The sequence below is a fragment of the Schistocerca piceifrons genome, chromosome 8, assembly GCF_021461385.2.
Source record: "Schistocerca piceifrons isolate TAMUIC-IGC-003096 chromosome 8, iqSchPice1.1, whole genome shotgun sequence".
In the NCBI taxonomy this organism is placed as follows: domain Eukaryota; kingdom Metazoa; phylum Arthropoda; class Insecta; order Orthoptera; family Acrididae; genus Schistocerca; species Schistocerca piceifrons.
This window is the reverse complement of record NC_060145.1, coordinates 425,930,845-425,957,368: the sequence shown is the minus strand read 5'-3', so window position 1 is coordinate 425,957,368 and position 26,524 is coordinate 425,930,845. Positions and strand designations below refer to the sequence as shown.

General features: G+C 38.8%; 1 protein-coding gene across 1 annotated transcript in view; it reads right to left on the bottom strand.

The window, feature by feature from the left end:
- LOC124711227 (phosphatidylinositol 4-kinase alpha) overlaps nt 1-26,524 on the bottom strand; it is a 205,358-nt gene that overhangs the window by 32,585 nt on the left and 146,249 nt on the right. Inside the window, 8 exon segments of the mRNA XM_047241186.1 lie at nt 109-229; nt 5,440-5,619; nt 9,600-9,732; nt 9,912-10,093; nt 12,061-12,081; nt 12,083-12,288; nt 14,733-14,928; nt 18,934-19,116. Coding sequence (XP_047097142.1) covers nt 109-229; nt 5,440-5,619; nt 9,600-9,732; nt 9,912-10,093; nt 12,061-12,081; nt 12,083-12,288; nt 14,733-14,928; nt 18,934-19,116 — 1,222 coding nt within the window.

The following is a 26,524-nucleotide window of genomic DNA, read 5'->3' as shown; positions in this document are numbered from 1 at the left end:
TGTTTTACAGAAGATGAAGTTTTTGGGATTTAACACACACAATTTTGTTTCCCAGAAATTTTGTAAATTTAAACATAAACACAAGCTCATTGCACAAGATGAACTTACGATCTTTCTGCTGCATTTCTTCATCAACATACATATTAGTTTGCATGTTCCAGATCAACTGATGTGCAACAACTTGTGATTTTTTGGAAATGTATTTGATAAACTCTATCACATACCCCATCTGTAATAAAAACGAGAATAATGTAACTTATTTTTGTAACTATAGTTTATACTGCATTAAGGATTGTCAGTCACTTCAACTGGTTTTATAAATTTATTTTGAAGCTAAAAAAAGGTTATGTCCTAATAAGATACAACAGAAATTTGGTTATAAATATAACTGTTAACAACAATACTCAAACAGGAAATACGTAAACATGTATTTACACTCTTTTAATGGTACTTTCAACATACTATACTCCTTGACACACCTGAATTATATTCTCTAAAATGAAATAAATAGAATCAACAGATATGCCATCAATAAAAATCAATGAGATAAAATAAAACTTTCTACAGCTCAGCAATTTGAACCCATGTCTACTGCTTTTTGCAAGCTGCTGCTCTAACCATTTAGGCCATCAGAGCCTGCCATCCTAGACTGATTCACAGTTTCAGTATCACTGATGTTTCCTTCCTATTACTTCCAAGAACAGAAACTAGAGGACTTCCCATGGGGTAGGAGTCATGGTATTCAGGCAACTCTCATTGCAGTTTCTGGAAACAACAGAAAATCCTATAGGCCTGCAGTGATGGCCTAAATGGTTGACAGTATTGATTATGATATGTAGGCAATTTGTGTTCGAATCACAAATTTCTGTCATGATGTACTCATTACATTTTCTGTTTTGTAATCCAGAACTGTTTTTTTAAATTGATTTTAAAATAAAGAGCTAAGTGGCACAAGAAAAGCAGATATGATTGTTCGCTAACTTACAAAACTCTCTATTTTTGAGATGGAAAGGAAGGGGTAGAGTTTTAACATACCATCAAGATCAAAAGAGTTTAAGCACAAGCTCAAGTGGAACAAGTATGAGATAGCAAATCAACTGTGCATTGTAAAAGTTATCATCATGTTCTGTGTATCATAACTCCAACCTCTTGCTATGATATGGAATGAGTCAGTTTTTTAACTATAGTACTTCATCTCAGTGGAAAATGTGACAAGAAGCGGATCATTTACATGACTTCTTAAATTTTTCTTTTCTTTTTTATGCAATTAGTGATTTATACTTAACTATGAAGTAAAAGGAATTGTCATGCAGATATTATTTCACAGTAGTCTCACTGGGCTTGCTAGTGGTCACTAAAATCAACATGACTTGATATCTCAGTGAGCCACCTGCCCTCTATCTTCAGGAGAGATGCTGTTGCTGCTGATGAGAACACTGAAAACTGATGCCATGGCTGGGAAATGTAATCATCTATAGGTATGCAAAGAGTTGCCACCCACTGTTCCAACACAATCGAACTTTGGTATGAAGGGCATGCGCTACGAGGTGTGCGAGAAAAGTAATGAGACAAATTTTTTATCTACCACAGTTTTTATTTTCTTTTCAGACAACAATACTATCCCATTCAAAGTAGTTTCCTTTGGCAGCTGTACACTTGCAGAGTCATTGGTCCCAGTCTTGGCAGCAGCACTGAAGGACTTGAACTGATAGGCAGCACTGAAGGGCTTCAACTGGTAGGGCCTTTAAAACTTAACAGCCATATTCTTTTGAATGTTCTGGGGCATTGTCCCAATACACAATCCACTTTTCTGTAATGTCCTGTCTCACTCGATTCACCCTTTTCCTCTGACTTTCTTGGACATCTTTGTAAAACATTTGGTTGACAGTTTGTTCTGGAGGAAAAAATTCTTCATGCACAAAACTCCTACTGTCAAAAAATGGATCAGCATTGTTTCGATCTTTGATTTGCTTGTTTGAGCTTTTTTTAGTTTAGGAGATGTCTCAGTGTGCAAGTCTTCAGTTTGCCACTTTGACTCAGGATCGTATTAAAAAATCCAGGATTCTTTGCGAATGAACCAGCCATGGTTATTGGCAATATTCTGCTCATTTATGAAATTTTTGGGCACCATTTTGGTATATTTTTGCATGGGCAAAACTTCAGCCAAGATTTTACGTACGGTGAAAGTGTTTAACAGGTCACCCATTATACTTATCATTACACCTTGGTCTGACCTCTCAACAGCATGCACACATTCAACATTTTCATCAGTTTTTGAAGTACCTGAGCGAGGTCAACATGTTCTAGGGCCTCCCAAAAAATCATTTGTGCCAATGAAAAACCACTCTCAAAAATCATGTGATGACTGTATGGAGCTGAAGCAGGGACTCAGCATCTGGAAGGGATGAACACACTAGTATTCACAAGCAGGACAACACAGTGTTGCCAGATCTCTCACAATGTTATCAGTCTCATTACTTTTCTCATATCTCTTGTATTTCCGACACAGATAGCCTGAAGCAGGAACTTGCACACCTGGCGTCTGTGGTTAAGGAAAACAGATATTCGGAGGAGCAAATTCATCAGGCTATGGAGTTCCACCATCCGTGGCAGTGCATGAAGGGAAGCATAGATCTTTAATCTTTGTTCCTTATGCTGGGGGAACATCCTTTAAGAATGGAAGAGTTTTAAGTAGATTTGACATTAGGACACTACTTGAGTTTGTCAAAGTTGACTTGGGAGCTACAGAGCCTGACATATACAAAATTCCATATCAATATGGGATGGAAAAAAATAATTTTTTGTGTTAATAGCTGTAAAATTTTATTTATTCATTATAAATAAAATTGTACAGCTAATGGCACAAAAAATTATTTTTTTCCAAATATTTATCAGCTGTTGGTAACACTTGAAGAAAGCTTTAATAAACCGGGATGACTTACATCGGCCAGTGGATTCGCATAGTTAAGGACAGGTATGTGAGATGGGGTTACAGCAGTCTGAGAAATCAGTGATAGCAGAAAATTAATTGAACAAGGAAAATGGGATGAAATGTGTTGCAATTGTGATAGTAGCCAGTATGTCCTGTTTCTGGGGCAGTATTTATAAGGAAGCAATTGAAATTAGGTTGGCAGGCAACCTGATTAATAGAGACAATGAGTTTTCCTCTAGCAGGACATGGAACCTGTACTATCATGCATCAAAACACAACATTCTTTGGTGTGGACAGCCTGAGTGCTTGAGAATAGACTATAAGTGGGACTCACCATTGACACCCATGCCAAAAGATCAGTCTTGGGAGTTACACCTGTGGTGAGCTGTGCAGGCACAGTGCACAGTATGGGGTTCAAATAGGGTTAGTATTTCTAGCCTTGGCATCAGTTTTCAATGGGATCTAGTAGCATCAGTAGTAGCATTTCTCCTGAAGATGGTTCCACAGGTGGATACCCGAAATACTGAGTCATGCTGATTTTAGGGTTTGGCAGCAAACCGGAGACTACCATGAATTATTATGCCAGGAAAGTCTATGCAGTCACATATGGCTTCAGTTTGCATTTGAAGCTAATTTCATTATCCATTAATTTCTTTATGTCACTGGGTAAATGGTCAAAGATTCTTATGATTAAATACTTCACTCTTTTCTTTGTCACACTAAGGATGAGGAATGAACAGTGTAACCATATCTCCATCTAGTGTTTATTTATGAATATTATTATTGTCTTCAAGCTGTAATGGTTGACAACAAATTTCATAAGAGTATAAACTCACTGTTAGGCTGTTTTCAGTATGTCTAACTGTTTATAGAACTGTCTGCAAGAGGTTCTAGAATGGACACCACACATATTATCTTTATTACACACATCTGTGCAAGAAATATTTTTTTCCTCAATGATGTGTTAGCCCAGAATATGTAAAGTAATGATCTGAGCATTTGCCTGAAGTAATTTCAGGAAACCAGACATAATGTAAACCTGGGAGATGAACCACACTCTTTCCAAATATGAGTCCAGTATCTCATCTATTGTCTCTTCTAATGTGGAGTTTACTTTGAGAGGAACAAGATTAAACGCACAGACATTTGATGACATGGCTTGGCTGGCATGATTGGTGGTCTAAATTAAGAAGCTTGTAAATGCAGAAAAAATAGGGGAAAATGGTTGAAGAAGATTTACTAGAGTAAGAATAGGTAAGAGAAGTCAGAACGACGGGTAGAAATAAAGGGACAGCTATTGAGAGACCTGAACACATAGGAGATCTGGCAAGGAGCTTCGAGAAAGGTGCAGCACAACCTTAATACGAGTGTAATTAGAGGTCTTTTGCAAACACAAGTTTTGGAAAATGATTTTGATCTGGAGGTAGACAACCTTTTGTACCCACCACTCACTTTTTTATCTTGGCTAATAGGAAAATTTTCTAACTGCCTACTGGTTATACAGTAATAGTGATTTATGACGTAGGGAAATAGTTTTACTTGAAAAATTACAGCAAGTTAAAGCATATAATAATAATTACTTACCAAATTTTTATGACAATGTAACAAAAATGTTTTTACAAGTCTTACCATCTATTGCCCATTGAAGGCTGCAATGCCCTCTAGTGGGCGGTAGGGATCAGGTCGAATGCCACTGATTTAGATGTAAAGCCTAAATAATTATTTCTTTCTGTGCTTGTATACCTAACTTGATTGCAAGCCAGGTCAATTTAACACAAAACTACCTCAATTTTTCTTTATCCTCCCACTGCTAGAGTGCCACAACCATGCTCCAGTCTCCTCATTTCTCCAAATACTCTCCTCCATACTTTTCAGCCTACTATCCCTTGGTCTTCCTTTAGGCATTTTGCTTTGGAACCTCAGTTCAAGCACATTTCTGCAATTCTACAAAATGTCATTCCCTTTACATACCTGTTGCACTTAAGCCTCACTGTTTCTATTCAGTCCTCTGGTTTTTTTTTTTTTTTTTTTTTTAGAACCTCCCTGACCTCTCCATTCCTTATTCTGTCCCCTCCTTTCTTCTCTTATTTCATTTCACGTGCTTGTAGCCTGCTTAAGTCCCTTTTCTTCAATGTCCTAGTTCAGAAGCATGAGTCAGGATACACACTTAGTAAGAGTAATACATTATTTCTTAGGATTTCTACGGGACAGCTCTATTCTAATCATGCTCCTGTATTTCCAAGAAATGTCACTGCCTAAATGTCTCTCTTAATGACTTCAACATAATTTCTTCAAGGTAATAAGAGCAAAGGAAAATTAAATTAAAGAAACTAATACATTATGAGGCAAAACTGCTGGCCAGTGCTCAACTTATTATTATAGCTTTATTTCTACTTTTGTGCCCTAGAAAGAAGGCTCTCATTATGCCTAGATTATAGTTCTTGAAAAGCTGAACCTTTTAAAAATTTGACACACAATGAAAATAATGTAAAATGCCATTATATTACCGTATCATGTCTCACTGCCTGCACCAACTGTGGAATGTAGAAGAGAACTGCATCTGCAGGATAACTACTAAGCACTCTGACTGCATACTGGGCTGTGATGGGATGTGGTGGAAACTGCCGTGAGAAGAACGACAAAGCATGGATTGGGGTTACAGGAGCCCAGGTCAGGCAGTGGACAATCTGAAATTAAATAAACATATGAGTGTTTTGTAAGTAGAAGTTTATTCTGGTACTTTCATTTACACAATCTATAAAATATTGCATATGAATTGGCCATATTAATATGAAACATTTGAAGCAGACAAATAGCAAATGTGTGTACATTGGCATTCCACACAGGATATTACTAGGAGAGAAATAGTGGTAAATTATATCCCAAGAATCAGTTAAGCACACAATCTTCAGAGTGAAGATCCATTGATTTGAAGCTTCCTGGTAGATGAAAACTATGTGCTGGACCCAGACTCAAACTTGAGGCCTTAAACTTTTGTGGGCAAGTGCTCTACTGAATAAGCTATCCAAGCATGGCTCATGACCTGCCCTCGCAGTTTTACCTCTGCCAGTACTTCCCCCCCCACCCTCCAAATTTCACAGTTCTCTTGCATATTTTGCCTACGAAAGACAAAGGTCCGAGGTTCTATTGTCAGTCCACTACACAGTTTTAATCTGAACAAAGTATGTTGATAATATTTAAGAAGATAAAAAAAGAAGGTAACTGGTATGAATTTGATTCAGAACTAAATTGCAAAAAGTGTTAAGAATGTTCCAGACACCTCCACCTCCCCCAATGAAAGCAGTTTCTTTTTCATAGCTATGGTTATGCTGTTGTGAAAATATTTATTTATTTAATTATTGTATATAGCCCACTGACATATTTATGTGAGTGTGACACTAGAATGTAGAATGAGTCAAAATACAGATTATGAAATGAACTCTTCATGTAAAATGAAGAGTTTTCAAGGGCAGCACAATTAATTTACCAAAAAACAGTCAGAGAGATTAAAGCATAAAAAATAGCAATTACAGGATAAAATGGGAGTAGTACAAAAGATTATTTTTCGTTGTCTAATTATTCAAAAGACTGTAGTAAACAGATAAAGAGGATTCATGAAAACGGTTTATCTGTCTTTCCTAAAATATCTAAAGAATAAATGTTCTTTACAAGTAAATACATACTTATTTTAAGTGAGGCAAAGGTGTCACATACACATTTAATGTTCTGCAATGAATTTATGATTTTAACACTACTGTACAGTACACTTTTCTGCACCAGACTCAAGCTATTTGGGTCACAATTGAAGCCAGTTTTTCTTCTTGTAATGTGATCATAGCACATTTCAGTCATTTCATAGCACACACTGTCATTAACTATGAAGCACATAATGGACTGGATATATTCTAGTAAGTATTATAACTGTCTTACAAAGTATACAGTAGGGGTTCCTGTATACACTCCAAATACAGTTCAGACCTGTTTGATAATAGAAGATATTCTTCAATAGGAATAAATTGCCACAAAGATAATTCCACAACACATGATGAAGTGGAAGCACTTGAAGTACATTTATTTGTTGGCAGTGATGTCACAAATACTTGAAACTGGACTAATGACAAATGTCATTGAAGACAAATTATTTAACATTTGAATGACACAAAATCCCCAGACTTCAATGAATGTCACACAATCCTGCTTCCAGATTTGATTTTTGCCTCAACAATTTATGTCTTTGTTTGGCACTCTACAAGGAGTTCCCATCTCATCCATAATTTGTACATATTTCCCACAGATAAACTGTATGCTGCTTGATGTCATGCGTACATATCCCTCACTTTTTTTTTTGGAACTGGGTTTGGATACAAGACTTCAGCTTTAAATGGATGAAACCAGCCGTTGCAATTTCTGAGAAAACTTCATGAATTACTTGTCATTTTAAATGCAGCTATAGCTTTCTGGAGCTTACCATGGGACCCACTTCACTTCCTATCTTCAATGGTACCTTCCCTATCCATTCATCTTTTAACATTTGAATGTTAATTTGCATTACATTTTCCTTCAAAATAGAAAACTGCAGATGTAGGCTCAGTAATTTTCTGTGGCTATTGCTCAGCAACATTGCACTCTATTTCAAGAAACCTGCTGAGAGACAGTTGCCTCCACTAACAATAATTTCTTTCTACAAACATTAACCTATTTCTTCTTTCTCTTTGCCAACTTTAGAATATTTGCTGGTCAGTGGAGACCTTTGAGTATACAAAATGGAGGCTTTTTTTTTGCACACGACATCTCTTATTCTTCTTACAATTACCTAATCATAATTCAACACATAATATATCCTGCTGTTGCTAAGAATACATTTCCGAACTGACACTCTTGGTGGGCTTTCTAAAGTCGTCTTTGCTGAGTGGGTGTAGCTTCATTCCATTGAGCAATTAGAGAATTAAAAGTTGGCTCAAACGGAACCCCACATACCTGACAAATTCCAAACAAATAAGGTGTAATAAATGTCCCACAAGTTACCCACTTATTTTATTATCCTTGCCACCAGCACAAAGCACTTCACAACACTGTGGGGTTTCTATAAATGTTATACTATGCTAATGATGGATGCAGTTAAACCAAGCTCCAAATTCTCCATAACATACAAAATCCCAGCAGTGCACGTAATAATTATTGCTGAAACTGCAAAGAGCTTATGGTCATAGAGAAGCAGTAGCACTGACCATCCTACCATCTATAGAAATCCAGGTTGGCCAACTTGTACTTAGTGAAGAATGGTCAAGCTTCCTCAGACACTTGAAATTTGACAGGACACATCCAGTATGTGTAGCTTAGTAGAAACTACAAATGTGGGAAGCATAACCAAGCACAACCCTCATCTCCTCCAGGGGGAGGGGGAGTGGGCAATAATGGCACAATAGTCTATAGTATAGAGATACTCAATGGCATACAAATAAAATTATGGCTACAGTGCAACTTTCCTTTTCATAATATTGTTACAAATAAAATTGTTGCTAATTCAGAAATTGAGCATGAATTACTCAGGGATACAGAGCCCTGATGAGCAGATACTTGGTCATTCAATCTAAAGTTCAAATAGTGGTTCTCAGAAAATGATCATATGATGATGATGGTGACTATTTGGCTTGTCAGGGGGTTGAAAAGTTACACAGATTAGAATTTTTTCTGATTTACTGTTTAACATTGTGCTGTATAGGCTACAGTTAACACCTATTAAGGTGACATAATGTTTTGCATGGAGTGCAAATGATTTTCCACATGCTGAAAGAGCAGTAATAAATTTCAGGACTAAAGGGAATGAGTCTAGTCTGGACTACTGCATGTCATGACAGCAGGGTTAAACACTACTCTATGACCGCTTTGGTGCCGGTCTATAACAAATATTGATATGATATTCCAATTCTGCAACCCAGAATGATGCTGGAATTTGTACATATGGTCTTCTCCTGAACTACAGCTGTACCACATGCTTACCTCAAGTTACAGTACAATTTTCTTTCTTGAGTAAAGGACAGTTCATCATCCAAAAAATTGAAAATAAGAAAAAATTATGAATTCTTTGGTGTACCTCTACTGTGCTGTGTTGTTGAAATTGTTTTTCTGGTGGTTTTAGACAGCCCAATAAGTACATTGCATCCTTTCTGAAAAGCTGTGATATCTAAATTTTTGATGAATATAGTCATACTGTCAAACCAGTACAGAAATAAACAAACTTACTAAGTAATGTTTGTATGAATTACCCCTATCAACCAATATAAACTTTCGAAACTTCCTGGCAGATTAAAACAGTGTGCCGGACCAAGACTCAAACTCAGGACCTTTGCCTTTCGCGGTCCTGAGTTCGAGTCTCGGTCCGGCACACAGCTTTAATCTGCCAGGAAGTTTCATATCAGCGCACACTCTGCTGCAGAGTGAAAATGTCATTCTATACAAACTTTCCTTTGGCCTCAAAACAAGATAATGTGTTGCACACATCTGTACAAACAGATACAATATTAAATTATTAATAGAAACACAAGCAGCAACAGTCTTCAAACATTAAACAACTAACAAAGATGCATACAAAGGAAATATTTGGTGGTTTGCTGTTAGAAAGAAAGAAAAATAAGCTACTAAAACAGTGAATAATTTGCTAACATACCTCACTGGCATCATTAAGCAATGCATCTGTTGTAACAAGATAGTTGAGAGCATGTGGGATGTGAGAGACAACTGTAGGATTCCCACGTACTTGGTTGGACACCTCACGAATTATGCTCTCTGTGTTTTTCAACCTAAAATACATCAAACTTGAATCTATATTTGAAACATGTGGATTGGAGCTCTAATAGGAAGTGTCTCAACTTAGATTCAGAAAAAGTATTTCTCTATCTTTAATTAATTAACATACAATAACAGTAACAGAACACAATGGTCTCTCATAATCTTGTAAGACCAGTGAAAGTTTACAAACCTGAGAGGAAGAAAGACTGCCAGTATGGGGCTTATATCCCATGCTAACCGAGCATTGTCCCTCCATGTACGTTCTGTCATTGTCTTTGAGCGCCAGGCAGCTATTGTGTCTTCTCCATGCACTTGTCTCTCTTGGCGGCCCATTGGATTGTACCATATCAATAAGAATTCTATTTCTACAGCCTGCACAAAAAGACAGAACACTTCAAGTATAGTGCACTTGATCTCACATAATAAGTGAGGTGTTTCTACAGAATTATGGTCATTTAACAGTATGTCCTGAAATGTTTAATGAATTTCAGTCACTAATAATTATCAAGAAGTATGTTATAGGTAACAAAAGAAAACAATTACATGTAAAACGTGTAACAATGATTAATAGATCACAGGATCTTTCAAATTATAAATACCATCCCCCAACACTATCTGCATAGTGGAATAACAAATAAAATCAACAGAAGGGTATGCATGCATGCTTGCATCAATTACTAAGATGACATTTACAGATGTTTCATATTTTTCTTGATAATATTCTGTCTCATCAGCCGCATAGAAAAACATTAAAGTTGTAAATTGAGGGCACAGATTGATTGATTGACTGACCAACTGACCCACTGATTGAGGGGGAGCAAGGGGGTGTTTATGGGACTAAACGGTGAGCTCATCAGACCCACGATTACAAAGTTACACATGGAAGAGAGAGGGTCAGCTAAAAGTGGATGGATCCAGTCAGAAAAGACAAACTATAAAACAAGGAAGTTAAGACACACACAGCGGAAGGTATAAAAGGGTAGCCCAAATCGAAAAACTGGGAAAACGAGGGATAAAAGAGCAGTCTTTGCAAGGGGGAGTGGTCATGTGTCCCAGACCAAGGGCACAGACTTTTATCAGGCTATGCTATCAGGCTGCATTGTGTGTGTGTGTGTGTGTGTGTGTGTGTGTGTGTGTGTGTGTGTGTGTGTGTGTGAGGGAGGGAGGGAGGAGGGAGGGGGAGGGGGGAGAGAGGGAGAGAGGGAGGGAGGGAGGGGGGAGGGGGGAAAGAGGGAGGGAGGGAGGGAGGGAGGGGGGGGGGGGAGAGAGAGAGAGAGAGAGAGAGAGAGAGAGAGAGAGAGAGAGAGAGAGAGAGAGAGAGCACATGCATGCACAAATATACTTTATGGGGTTATCTTCTGCTCAACACTTCCTCTATATGAAGCGTATTAGGTACTGGATCGATAAAAAGAATCTATTCACGCAGCAGTGGTAGAAGCACATACACATAAAGAAAGGTTTTACTTATGCAAGCTTTTTGCAGCCAGTAGCTCCTCCTCCTGGCAGAAGGGTTGAAGCAGAAGGAAGAGGGGAGAAGGAAAAGACTGGAAAGGTTTAGGAAAAGGGATAGAGTTTGGAAAACGTCACCCAGAGCCTTGAGTCAGGGGAGACTTAGCAGATGGGATGAGGACTGTTTCCTTCTCATCCCCTTGATGAACAATTTTTTTTTGACCCATGCAATTATAATGCATCATCAAAAATTGATTATGTTTGTTTCTATATGAAAAGCTATCAACATCTCTCACACTACAGTTTGAAATTTTAAATTGGTTTCTTCAGCTGTTCAAAAATCTGACACTAATATAACTGAAACTTCCTGGCAGATTAAAACTGTGTGCCGGATCGAGACTCGAACTCGGGACCTTTGCCTTTCGCGGGGCAAGTGCTCTGCTGGCAGAAGTAAAGCTGTGAGGACGGGGCATGAGTTGTGCTTGGGTAGCTCAGTTGGTAGAGCACTTGCTCACGAAAGGCAAAGGTCCCGAGTTCGATTCTCGGTCCGGCACACAGTTTTAATCTGCCAGGAAGTTTCGTATCAGCACACAGTGTGCTGTAGAGTGAAAATTTTATTCTACTAACATAGCTGTTCATGTGGTAAATATTACCCTGCACATAATTCTCTTTTTATAAGTAAACAACTAATGTAAAGTAATGACATGGCATGTAATAACATAACAATGATTAATATAAAAAAGGATCCTCCAAACTACAAATCCTATACTTCTTGACTACTAATTATATGTCTTTTCTTCTCTTTCAGTAACATGCACAAACTGTTGGGTATCAAAGGAGCAATCCGTTATATTCATAACATTACAAGCTGAATGAGCTGTTTCACCCACCAGTAGCTCAAGTATTAGATTTCCTCTTTTTAATGTAGTTTTTCACAAAGACATCAGCATTGGGTACTCTCTTACTACGTGCAGATCTCTTTGATAATGTGTTGGTGCTAGAGGACAGAGGCACTGTGTTGATCCAGCCAGTAGCTTGGCGTGTGAAGTCTCCAGATGTTGACCTCATATCACTACTCATGGAATGAAAGGTCGATGATGGGGCAAAGAGATCAAAATCTGAAAACATAAAATTCAATAAAACAGGCGCTTAAAGCCAACAGGACACAATGTATTACAAGGACAGAGATATTTTTCATTACAAGGTTATCACATTAATACTACACATAAGTTTTATGTTCACATATAGATTCTAATATCTAGTCTTGAAACAGAATTTTGTATCATGATAAATTTAAAATAGTAGTCATATGAAACAATAACTGATGCACTCACTAGACACATGAGGTTCTAAATCTACAACTACAAGGTGAGAAAACAATCAGAGATTCACTGCTCTCAAAACATTTTTTGACACTAACATCTTCCTTTTCATCAGATGCTCACATTTAGAGGACACAAATTTTCCATTTGGGCTAAGTCATACTTGATTGAAAACCTTATAATAATACCAATCTTCACTATTTTCTCACTTTTCTTTACATTGAGAATATTATGAAAGACAGACTGTTACTCACAATACCGCGAAGATGAGGAGTCGCAGATATGCACGGCAAAAGTACTGTCAAATATCTAAGCTTTTGGTCAAAAAGGCCTTCATCAAACTAAATGCACCCCCCCCCTCCCCCCCCCACACACACAGACAAACGAAAACACAACCCACACACTATGATCACAGTCTCTGGGTGCCGAGGCCTGGCCTCCAGCAGCAGAGACGGTGGTCGCAGTCATGGTCGTGTGTGTGTGTGTGTGTGTGTGTGTGTGTGTGGTGTGTGTGTGTGTGTGTGTGTGCAGTCTAATTCTGATGAAGGATGAAGCTTACATGTTTGACTGCCATTTTGTTGTGTGTATCTGCAACTCAAAATCCCTGTTACATGGTGAATAGCAATCTAGCCTTTGCATAATACTGTCACTATTCCATCATGGATTTTCCATTGCTCTGTTTATGTTGATATTTCCTTCACTTCAATAGATAAAGCAGCAGGAAATTTAGGACACAGAGTGTTTTATGCCTTGTAATCTCTTTCGATCCTCTGGCTACAACTGTGTACATTAATTTCTACTGTGTCTTACTGCAGCAGAAGTACTTTTTCCCTATGGAAATCAGAGGTACATATGTGTAAATGTTTGGCCTTTTCATCACATGCAAGTGCTGCCACTTATCAATATAAAAATATCTGCAAGTTAATGTAGCAATACGCAGCAGCATGTGACATTGCATACTAGCTTGTGATCAGCAGAATATACAGATGTGGTTGGTTCACTATATTCCACGACATAATTTAATGTTGTTAGTGTTATTTTGCATGGTAATTATTGAATGATCATTCTACTATTATTAGAATAGAGAATATTTTGTTATTAGTAACTTTAGTTTACAAAGTATGTTTTGAAAATGGGTACATATTTCTGTTTAAATCTTGCATCTAAAATCATTCAAAAATCACTTAAGAGCATTACCAAATAAATACAAACTTTCCTCCCTCCAGAATAACGCATGTCTGAAAGGGTGAAGAAGAACTGACAAAAATCTGTGCAAAATGAAAACATGAAAGAGAAAGGAAAAAAGGTTTCTTATTTAATCTCCCAAAACAGTGAAAACCAGCTCCACACCATAACATAACTCATTCTCCTCTCTCTCTCTCTCTCTCCTCTCTCTCTATCTCTCTCTCTCTCACACACACACACACACACACACACACACACACACAGAGAGAGAGAGAGAGAGAGAGAGAGAGAGAGAGAGAGGGGGGGGGAGGGAGAGAGAGAGGGGGGGGGGGGGGAGAGAGAGAGAGAGAGAGAGAGAGAGAGAGAGAGAGAGAGAGGGGGGGGGGGGGGGCAGGGGGGTGGAATAAGAAATGATGACAGTATGGGTCCAATAATTTCTGAAAATACTGTTACTCTATAAGTCAAATTGAAGAACCCAAAATACATAGGATATTTTCATGCTTGCTTTCACTTTCCTGATGATGGGGTCTGTGGAAGAAAGATGAGGAAAGACAGGTGAATGAATGGAAAGATGTCATTAAGATTCAGAACAAACTTTAATCACCTGCAATATTTAGGTAAGACCCAGTTGAAATCAAAACCGATACACATATTTACAAACATAGTTTTTTCATGAAAAATAAGCAAATGAAACACAAATAATATGTCATAATGACTCAAAGAATGATGTCTTCAGAAGTACAAAGGTAAATGTGCAACAGGATGACAGAATAGGCAAACAAATTAGGCTTACACACAAATTATCGACAACTGCTGGTGTAGTGAGAATTACTTTCAATAAAAGTATTACTGTTTTGTAGGTGTAAGTTTATGCAAATCAATAGGAAGATTAATCTTTCCTATATGTAGTTAGTGCAGAAGGAAAATGAGCACAAAATATTGAAGTTAGAACAAAAGTTTGAAGTGGTGTTCGGAGTCTCCATCTGTGAACTGCATGCATCAGTTCAAAATGAAAGAAAGATAGCCCTTAACATCTACTCAATAATATAACTTACCACCTATTACAGATGTTTTGAGATATTTTTTGTCAGAATGCATAGCTTGCCAGAAGCGTACAAGCACCAGAATGTCCTCTCGGAGTTCGTTCTCATTCTGTGTTGGGCAGTGTGGTGGAGGACTGCAGAAGTAGTCCAGGCAAGAAGCATAGACACGTTCACGCAAAACATTGCGAGCCAAGGATCGTGGCAATACCTGTTGAATTTACAACAGCTTCTTACTCTGACAATGGGAAAAATGCTTTATCTATTAATCAATTGAAATTCAAACAACATCCTCAGTAATCCCAAGCAATGTGTCAAAATAAACCTTCTCACTTTGTTTGCCAAAACTGCACAATTCAATACAAAAGTATAGTCATGATCAACTTTCCCAAATCTGCCAAGGCAGTCTGTTATGCAGCGTTACAAACTGTTTTCTGCTCTGAATCTGCAAACAATTCTGTGTTCTTGTATAAATCTTTGCAATACCTAACAAATTTAATACGCTCCCTTCTGATTCATAAAGCAGTATCATGACAGATGCATCAAAATAAAATTGCTACTCAAGTTCTCAGTGCTAGCAAGAAATGACACAGTGACAGGCTCCACAACAGCATCATATTTTGGGAATAATATTGTGGAATGTTTTCAGTACATGACTTTTAACAAAGTGATTTCAAGGCCAACTATCTCTATGGAGGTACTGATATACTGAACACATCCTCTGACTACATGAATCATATCAATGCAAACATTAGTTTACTGCTGGAGTATAGAAGCACAGCACGCTTCTCTTTTTGCATGTTTCGGTGTGATACAGACTACACTGTTGTTTTGGTATACCTGGCTTGTGTAAGCCCAAGACCTGCATCTAAACTGTTGCATGGCATGAACATCCTATCACCTAGCACAGAATAAAAGCATTTTTGATACTGGTGTGCACAGAAAGCACAATTTCCGCATGCAAAATTTATAACACAAGCTAATGAATCCAGACACATTGTTCTGGAAGAAGACAAATGAATCCAGCAAAATTAAGTCTGTCCTAAATGCCAAAAACAGATAAAAGCATGTGGGCAGCAATAACAAAATGAGATCTGCTGAATGTTTCCTGGTTTTTTGGGTACCCACAATGATCAAAATTATGTTAAGGGACAAAATGTCTAATCTGCCACCTTCCACTCAAAAATACTTGTATTTAATGACTGGGGCCTCAAAAATGTGTTTAACAAATTTTAATATTTGTCAGGGATATTCTTTAAACACAAAGTGAAACAGGGCACTTTCACTGGAACAGCAGCAGAGAGAGTGAAATTCATCAGCAATGCTGGTGCTGGCATAGTTCTTGTTTCAGTTCTGCCACTCACTCAGCTATGGTCTCTAAATGATGATTCTACAGGCCAATTTGATTTACTGTAGCAACAACCTACTTACATAATGATGTCCATGATACACATTATGGATGCAGAACTATTTCCTGACAATTATGTTGGTTACAGTCTTCAAATACATGCTGGAAACCATTTTTTGAGAGGTCCTTCAAAATCGCCTCTGCAGCCTTCACCACTGCTTCTGATGATTGATAATTCCTCCCACGAAGGCGTTTCTCCATGTTTGGGAATAGAAAAAAGACACATGGTGCCAAATCCGGACTATAGGGAAGGTGAGGGATGCAGTTCATGTTGATTTTTGCAAGATATTCAGCAACAACATTGGCAATCTGTTGCCACACATTATCATGGTGCAGCATCCAGCCTGCTTCATGGAAATGTGGTCTTTTGAGCCTGATATGGATTTGCAATGTTTTCAGGACATCACTGTAGTATTGTCCAGCTACTGGTCTGTGTGCAGGTACAACATGCTGATAAATCATTCCATGAATATCAAAGAATGAGATGACCATAACTTTCCCAGCAGAAGCAACCACTTTTGCTTTTTTGGGGGTTGGTGATGAAGGAGATTTCCACACTGAGCTTTGGTGTTTGCTCTCAGGATCAAAATGATGTAGCCAATTTTCATCAGGAGTGATTACATTTGAAAGAAACTCAGTCTCTTCCTCTAACATCAACTTTAACTGCATGCAGACCTGCATGCGAATGTCCTTTTGTTCGGGAATCAACAGTCTCAGAACCCATCGCGCACAAACACGTGTTATGTGTAATTTTTCTGTCACCAACATGTGGGTGGCACCCAATGAAATGTTCAGATATCAGAAAGTGATCTTAAAGTAGTTCGTTGATCCTCTCTCATAATGACAGCAGCAATGCTGATGTTTTCTTCCGTAAGAGCAGTAACTGGAGCACCGGGTCCACCTTCCTTTGAAATTGTTTATCTCCCGTCTTCAAACATTTTACACCAACTTCGAGCTGTACTGTAGGAGGAACAGACTCTCCATATGTCTCCTGTAGCATTGTATAGGCCTCAGCTGAAGATTTGTTGAGACGAAAGCAGAATTTCAAAGCCACATATTGTTCCCTGGGTGTTAGCTCCATTGCAGTGGTAGGCGATACTGAACATGTCTGACCTTGCCTGCCTCTCATAGGGGGGAACCGGGAGTCGCAACAATGAAGCTACTACGTCGTGTTTGTTGCACATTAAGCTAACAGAATATCATAAGATTAAATTTTAGCATGAGAAATTATGACCACAAAAAAAATTATGATCATTCTTTATTGAACAGCCCTCGTATAACAGAGTTGCTTATGCAGACTCTGAGGTTCCAACATGCGTGGATAAATGATTAGCTATGATAAACAGAATGGTGTAATACATGCTGGAGCTTGTAAACTCCACAGCCATTAATGATTGTTGGTGAATAACAGAACCAGTGAGCAATAATAATTTTGGTCAATATTTACCACTGGTTGCATTACTCACCAACAAAAGTAAAATACTTCATCGAAGACTTTTTGCATGGCAAGAGTTCCCACCAAGTTTGTCAAATGCCTGCAATGAATGTAATGTCATTATTCCCTTGGTACGATTAAAGACACATCTGAGCGTGAAAATGTAAAAAGATCCCTATACCAAACAATCACTGGAAAAAGTGACATGTGGTGACAAGTCAGTCTTTTTCTTGTATTGATGAAACAATTTAGGAGATGTGTTAGGAGAACAAAAAACAGTGAACACAGTACTAGGGACAAACTGAAATTTTCTGACTGCTGTGACTCTTTGACATACCTGACACATTCTAGTTAGAGCTTCAAAGGAACCTCCTGCAACTCTGTATGGACAGCTTTATAGTCCTAAACCAACCATGCTGCCAGTCTGCCTGAGTGACATTTCAAACCCGTTGTTTATAGTCCGGGAAAGTGTTTTTGGGTGACAGGTTACCAACATATAGTTTCAGGGTAGCTCTTGATCTCAAAATTGTGGCACTTGTCAATGTTATTCAAGCTTTGCTGCCTCATGCGCATTAATAGTATGGCAAAGCCACCCACTGGAAACATATTTTCTTAATACAAATGTGTTATACGAGAGTTGGCAGTGAATGAAGGCCAAAATAGTCTTTAATCGCCTCACGTGTTATTTAAATGTCAAATTACAATGAAGAATGATGGTATGGATTTTTCTTTGCTGTATACTCTTTTTCAATGATCTGGCTCAGAATTAATGAGGTAAAATGAAATTCACTGAGTGTGGGTTCATTTCTGATTTATGATGAATGCTGAGAACTGGTCTGCTCCTAAGCTAAGATGACAAGTCATATAAAATTCCACAACTGAGTAAAGATATGCATCAGATTTCACTGTCTGGTATGCAGACTGAGTAGTATACCAGTTGCAGTGAAATGGATTCACTGAGCATTGATGTCTTGTTGGAAAGTGAGGAGGAAGCAGCTGCCACAACAAACCTGTATGTGGGCTACAGTGCTGCAACCACTACTGTATGCCAAAAAAGTAAAGGCATAATTAACACAAAGGAACATCAGTACAGACATGTAAACATATACGCAAAAAATGATTCGTGTAATAGTCTAACCAAATTAAAATTTACAAACAACCAAGCTGTATCATGTTTTTTTATAGGGCTACTGTTACAGCAGATTGGATAGGGAAGTTTCTGAGAGCAGTGTTCTAATGAAAAAAATATTTGATGTGAACTATGGAAAAAAAAAAAAAAAAAAAAGGCTACAATTTCAGATCCCTAGCAATCAGGAAATTAAAAATTCTGTCTATATTAGAGTACAGTTCCCTTATATTATGTCAATACTTACATCTCCTTGTAGCAATGACAGCCCACATGCCAGAAGCCGGAATCTAGCTCCTGCTGAAACAACATGTCGTGTCTGACGACCCACACCAACTGTTGTTGGTAACGACCGATGTAACAGCATAGCCAGCATTTCCACAACTTCTTGGTTGCAATATTTAGCTGTTTCCACCACCTCTGACAGGAACTGTACAAATGTACATAATGTGTTACAAACAAAACTCTAGAACCTATCTTATGGGAACTTTTTCTGAAAATGAGAATTTTTAAGTTAGGTTTACAGGACTGCACAATATGAAACAATTGTGACAGTCTATACAGTTTCAGTACACAGATTCCCAAGTAGACACCAAATTCTGGAGAAAAGGATAGCTAAACATTGCAATTCAGGTTCTCAGCTCTTTCGAAGGTTGCTGATTATTTTTTTAATGCCCACATATCGATCCTGAGAGGATTGAAGGTTGAACTGATGTAGCAGTTACACCACAGCAAATTTCTTGGGTGTAAGCACAGAGAGGCATCAAAATGATATTGAGTTTCAGTGGTCCTTTCAGGAACCAGGACAAATGTTTTGGATCTCCACTGACAACTATGGCAGTGTCCAAGCAATGAGAAAATCAATGTTGTTGTTGTTGTTGTTGTTGTTGTTGTTAGCATATAAATCACAGTCATTAGCACTCTTAAACAAAGTAAAATTATATACCACCACAGATAAATGAGATAGATATTTTATCTCTAAGGATACTAGAATAACAACATAAATGTAACAGCATTTCTAAAAACCAGGTAATACAGTCAATAATTATAAGAAAATCTCAGTCAGGAGGAATGTTTTGACACATTAAAGTCAGAAATTAAAAACAGTGAAAATAATTTAGCAATAATTCATCTAGTATTTGAGAATGAGAGCACTTCCAACAAAACTGTAATTTCAAAGCTTTAAGCAAGTTCTTCCCACTGACCACCCACCCCCAAATATACAAAACAATGAAAGGAAGACAGTTTATGAAATTTTCCGTTCATGCTGTAAAACTGCAGCATCAGGCACAACATTTTAATTTATTACTACTTTACTACTAACTCCATTCACAACATGTTTTGCAGGTAGTATCCACATATATCACTGATGTACCTGCAAAATTATATCATTGTACAACACATAGTTCAGACAATATGTCATTTTACAGATGGAAATTTGATTCTTTAAAGAATCAGGTGTGTGTGTGAGTGTTGTGTGGGGTTACTGGTCTTTCTAATTAGGCATGCCAACATCTACATCTCAAAAGTACTACACACTGGACAGTATCCCCTGCAGAAGGAAAAACATATCAATTTGGCCAACATATTGGAGTGAATTCATCTAAAATAAGTGATTGGAAGGAAATACACCAAGGATGAGTAGTTGGTTTCACCACCTGCAACTTCATATTCCTCACTTTCAGCCACTCTTCTTTCCACTGACAAACTTTCCTGTACCTTCACAGTTAGTTGATGATATACAAGGGACTCTCATGCACCGCTGTGTTTCTGTCTAGGGCATATTTAGCTGCCAAATCAGCCAACTCATCTGTCTAAATTCTAATGCCCTGGTACCCCGATTTTGTGAGGAAAGGATGGAATCCTGAAACTTACTGAACTGTTGCTTTGCTTGGTATGTCTGTTGAAATATCTTAAAAGAATTTCATGGTGGTGTATCTTATCACCTCATTTCCTCAATTTCTTTCAATACTGCAAGTAGCTCAGGATTATAGACTGTAAATTTCTTTGGTAAGTGAATCCTAATGGCTCATACAGGGAATACAGCTGAGCAGTCAATAGAATATCCATGATTAGACTTTTTAGTGTATCTGAGGTGTGTTCAAAAAGTAATGGAAATTCTGTAATTTTGTCTGCTGTATTATTCACATTTGCATGATTTTTTCGTTGTTGTGTTGCTAAACATGACTGAAAAGTATTAGTGATATCATATATTTAATCTGTTGTCAGCAGTTAGAAAGATTACATATGTTTCAGACATATAAGCAATTATTTATCTTGGTTAAAATGAATCACAGAATTTGTACTAAATTTTATTATAAGAACACAATAAAGTGCAGTTAAGGTTTAAAAATGTTAAATAATGCTTTGGGTGTGACTTCTCTTAGTAAAACATGGTTTTACAAGTGGTATAAGCGAAGTAGGCCATGGAAACACTGAAGATGAAATCACGGAACAAGTAAAAGAAATGACTGAACAATCACCGAACCACAATCATAGAAGTTTCTAATGATGTTGGCACATCAATTGGCTAATACAATGAAATTTTCTTAGATGTTTTTGCTATGAAATATATGTTAGTCATGAAGTCAACAATGATGCCAAACTACCGAAATGTGTCATAACAAGTGAGAAACACGGGTTCTTCAGATACAATGTTGAAACCAAGGCACAATCATCCCAGCAGAAGCATTCTGGGAGACTAAATAAAGCTCAACATGTGAGGTCAAATGTGAAGGTAATGCTCACTGTATTCTTCAATTTTAAAAGCACAGTGCACCATGAGCTGTTCTTGCTATGATGATGAAATATCAGTAAGTTGTACTTTTTACTTGTTCAGTATCAGTATCTTGAATTAACTATCTGCATAGATGAATTAGAGTCTTCAAACCCAGCTGACATAATTTGCCTCTCTAAACATCATATGACCACTGGTATAGAACTTTTAAGTGTTACAGGGTTTAGGTTAGCATCTTACTTTTGTAGATCAGAAATGGAGAAAGGAGGAGTTGCCACATTCATCAGGAACTGTCATAAATTTAAGAACATAGACATTCATAAATTTTGCCTAGAACAGCATGTGGAAGCATGTGCAACAGAATTAGAATTTCACAAAAAAATCCTTCATAATATTAAGTGTATATCGAGCACCTGCAGGTAACTTTAATCTGTTTGTAAACCAACTTGAAGCTGTACTGGCCCATTTAACAACCAAAAACAAAGAAATAATGGCTGCTGGTGATTTCAATGTAGATTTCCTTAAAGACTCTCCGAACAAGAACTTATTTGAGTTAGTAACACTATCATTCAACTTAATTCCCACTGTAAAGTTCCCCACTAGGGTAGCCACATGCTCACAAACAGCCATTGATAATATCTTTATAGAAAAGTCCAATGAACAAAATTATATTACAAAACCAATAGTCAATGGCCTCTCAGACAATGACATGCAGTTCCTTCTGTTAAATGTTAATACTGAACAGGATATAAAACCTGTTAAATCTGAGCTCAAGAGGGTAATCAATAAGCCAAAAATTGATTATTTTAGGACACTCCTCAGAGACATTCACTGGACTGATGTTTACAGTGCTCATGGCATGAATGAAAAATATAACACTTTTGCTAATAAAGTGCTTACCTTATTCGAACACTGTTTTCCCCCAAAACTTACTAAGGTTAGAGCAAAGTCTACAAAGAAGCCATGGATTACTCAAGGAATAGGGGTATCTTGTAAAACAAAAAGAAAACTGTATCTGTCAATCCGAAACAGTTCCAATGTTGATGCTATAGCACATTATAAGAAAAACTGCAAAATATTAAAGACTGTAATATGGACATCAAAGCCAATATATTACAAGGAAAAGATTGTCATATCAGATAACAAAATAAAGACTATATGGGATATAGTGGAGGAGGAGACTGGTAGAACCAGACATGAATAGGGACAAATAGCGTTAAGAGTAAATGATACATTGGTGACAGATGTGTATAGTGTTGCAGAACTTTTTAACAAACATTTTATAACTGTTACTGAAAAGATGGGGCTGTCAGGTTCAGTAGATGCTGCTATGGAATACCTCAGACCAGACATTTCAAGTAACTTTCATAATATGAATTTGACCCTCACTATCCCAACAGAAATAATGTCCATCATAAAATCTTTAAAATCACACACACACACACACACACACACACACACACACACACACACACACACACACATTTACAATGAACACATTACTGCACTGAAATTGTGCAGAAGTTATATTGTACTTATTGTGTGTGTGTGTGTGTGTGTGTGTGTGTGTGTGTGTGTGTGTGTAAGATTGTACAATCTAACTTCTGCACCATTTCAGTGCAGTAATGTGTTCAATGTAAATAAGTATTATAGCAGTTGTATTACATGTTTATGACCTTATAAATAAATAAAAAACTTTTTTATTTTAAATTCAGTGCATTAGTATTTGTAAAATGACTCTTCCATATAGTGTTCATTAAAAAATGATGATAATTCCACTTGGGACCTGTGGAATGGTACATTAGCTTATTTGTTTTAGTTGTAAATATTTGTCATGTATTGTTGTTTTTCTGACATGTTCCACATCCTGGAGGACCTCCTCACTATAGATCAATTGGAATGAAATTAAATCTAATCTAATCTAATCTAATTTACGTGGAGAGGGGCAGTTGGTGATTGGAGGCTGGGTTTGTGGTGACACAATTGTTGGCTTTTGCATTACAATAATGAACCTCCTCACACTTCTCTGATTTTCTTGAATTCTTGACCAATAAATAAATAAATACACTATGATGCCAGAGCCTCCATGTTTGCAAGACATGGCTTCGTGCGACTTTTTCTCTTCCCAAAAATAATGTCAAAAGGCTGTCACTTTAGAAGCATAAATCAGATTAAAATTTCATCTCTAAGAGAGCTAAAAGCTATCTAATCCCCAAAGTGTTTTGGGACTGGAAAAAGGGCCATTGTCAAATGTGTGTAATATCTGTGTTGTGACAGTGCCACGAGATTTAAAAGTGCCGCTACGTCAGTACGCAAACACAGCGATAGAGGCGCTCCGCAGCTCGGCCGAGCGCGGGAGCGCCACCTGGCTATGAACGGCGCCGGCCGCATGTCACAGCACGGCAGTCGAATGACAGATACGGAGTTAATAGCATGTAACCCGCTATTGTTTCTACTTTTGTATATCCACGCACTTTATTAGTGATTAAAGGTTATAACACTTTTTGGCGACGAGGTTGGATGTTTTTTTTCCTGCGTTGTGGCATTGTGTGTTCGTGTCGGGGAAGACATGGAACAGCATATGCAAGCGCTCATTGAACAACAAACACAGCTGACGGCTGCTATTTAGGCACAACAAACAAAGCTGATGGCTGCTTTTCAGGCGTTGTCGACGTAGCTTACTCATCGTCTGTCTTCCTCTTCTCCGCCTCCGTTCCCTCCTTACGATGAGGCCGCTGAAGACTGGGAGGATTATGAGAAGCGTTTGCGGCAACACTTCTTGGCTTTCGGCGTTGTCGACGCTCCTATGTGTAAGTCGTTATTTCTATCTTGGATTTCCCCACGGATCTATCAGCTGCTATCTCAGTTAGCCTCTCTGTGGGAACCTGCCTCTCTGTCCTTCCAAGAAATGTGTGAATTATTGTCTAACTATTACCGAAAAAACACCCACGTCGTTGCCGCCTGCGTGGCGTTCTACCGGTGTCGTAAACAGCCCCATCAATCTTACCGGGCTTGGGTGGCGGAACTACACGGTCTGAGTAGGAAATGTCAGTTTGTCACGGACACTCATCATGAGTCTTATGCTGATTCAATGGTTCAGGACGCTATTCTACGGCTTGCTCCTGATAAAAAAGTTCGGCAACGCGGCTTACAACTGCCAAACCTGTCGTTGTCAGAAGTTCTCAGCATCGCTCAATCTTTTGAAGTGTCTCACGCTGCTGGTGCTCAAATAGACGTGTGGTGTGATGTGGGCGCTGTACAGACCACTTTCGACGCGGACAATTTGCCTGTTTCACAGGGGAACGATGATGTGGCGGCAGTTCACTCGCGTCAACAACGTCGCTTTGGGCCACCACGCTCGCAGCGAAAACAGCAACCACAGAAGCAGGTTCGTTCCGCACTTCCTTCTTGTCCACGTTGTTTCGTACAGCATGACAGGGCCGCGTGTCCAAAACGTTGGGCCACGTGTAATTCATGTAGGAAAAAAGGCCACATTGCTTCTGTGTGTCAGTCTCCTAAAGCTCCTGTCGACGAGGACGAGGCATCGGACATGAATGTTAACTGTGTGCTTTCTCAAACAAATAAGTTGTTTGTTACTGTTCATGTTCTGGATAAAGACATTCGCATGCAAGTGGACACTGGCTCTGCAGTAACTCTCATTAATTCTCGCACGTATTTGGAGTTGGGCTCCCCTCCCTTGTCTCCCATTACGCGACATCTGCGAACTTATAATAAGCAGAATATTCCTATCGTTGGCCAGTTTGATGCTTCCACTGCCTACAAGTCTGTTGTTAGGCCCCTCACGTTTTATGTGGTGGATCATGCGGGCACGGAAAATCTGTTCGGTTATGATGCTTTCCAGTTGTTCGGGTTCTCCATTGATGATGATGTGCACCTCATATCTGAGGATATTCCATATCAACAGCTGGATGGATTGTGTTCTGAATTCTCGTCCGTGTTCTCTGCTGGTCTGGGTCGGGCCAAGGATTTTGAAGCCCACATTACTCTTAAACCTACAGCTCGCCCTAAGTTTTTCCGGGCACGCCCTATTCCGATGGCGTTGCGTGCGCCTGTCAAGGCTGAGATAGACAGGTTAACAGCTTCAGGGATTCTCCTTCCTATTACCTCCAGTGAATGGGCATCGCCAATCGTGGTGGTTTCTCAACCACACGGGAGTCTGCGATTGTGCGGTGATTTTAAAGCCACTGTCAACGCTCAGTGCCTCATTGACACTTATCCTCTTCCCCGTCCTGAGGAGTTATTTACCAAGCTCGCTGGGGGCCAGTTCTTTTCCAAACTTGACTTGACGTACCATCAGTTGCCGTTGGATGCGTCTTCCAAGGAATTTCTCGTCATCAACACTCCTTGTGGGTTGTATCAGTACCAGCGGTTACCATTTGGCGTCGCTAGCGCGCCGGCCATTTTTCAGCGGTTTTTGGAACAGCTCACGGCTTCCGTTCCCGGCTGCATCAACTACCTGGATGACATTGTTGTCACGGGGGCCTCCGCTGAGGAGCACCTTCGCAATTTGCGTTCACTGTTTCGGGTTCTGCATTCGGCTGGGTTGAAGTGCAATCTGGACAAGTCACAGTTCTTCCAACTCTCCATTGTTTATCTTGGTTTCCACTTGTCCCGTGAGAGTATACGTCCTCTACGACAGCACGTTGCGGCCATTACCGCTCTACCCCGGCCGTCTACGGTCAAAGAACTTCAGGCGTTTCTAGGCAAGATTGCTCATTATCACAAATTCATTCCCTCCGCGGCAGCGGTGGCTCATCCTCTGCATCAGCTGTTACGCAAAAACGTTCCTTTCTGCTGGTCCGACGAGTGTGAGCAGGCTTTTGTCCGCCTGAAGGCTCAATTGCAGTCGGCGCCTTGTCTTGCCACATTCTGTCCGGGTCAGCACTTGGTCCTGGCGACTGACGCGTCACAGTATGGCCTAGGGGCTGTTCTCGCCCATCGGTATGAGGATGGGTCGGAATGACCCATCGCCTACACTTCCAAGACCCTCAACGATGCCCAACGGTGTTACTCTCAAATCGAAAAGGAGGCGCTCGCTATCATTTATGCTCTAAAAAAGTTCAGCGTTTTTTTGTATGGT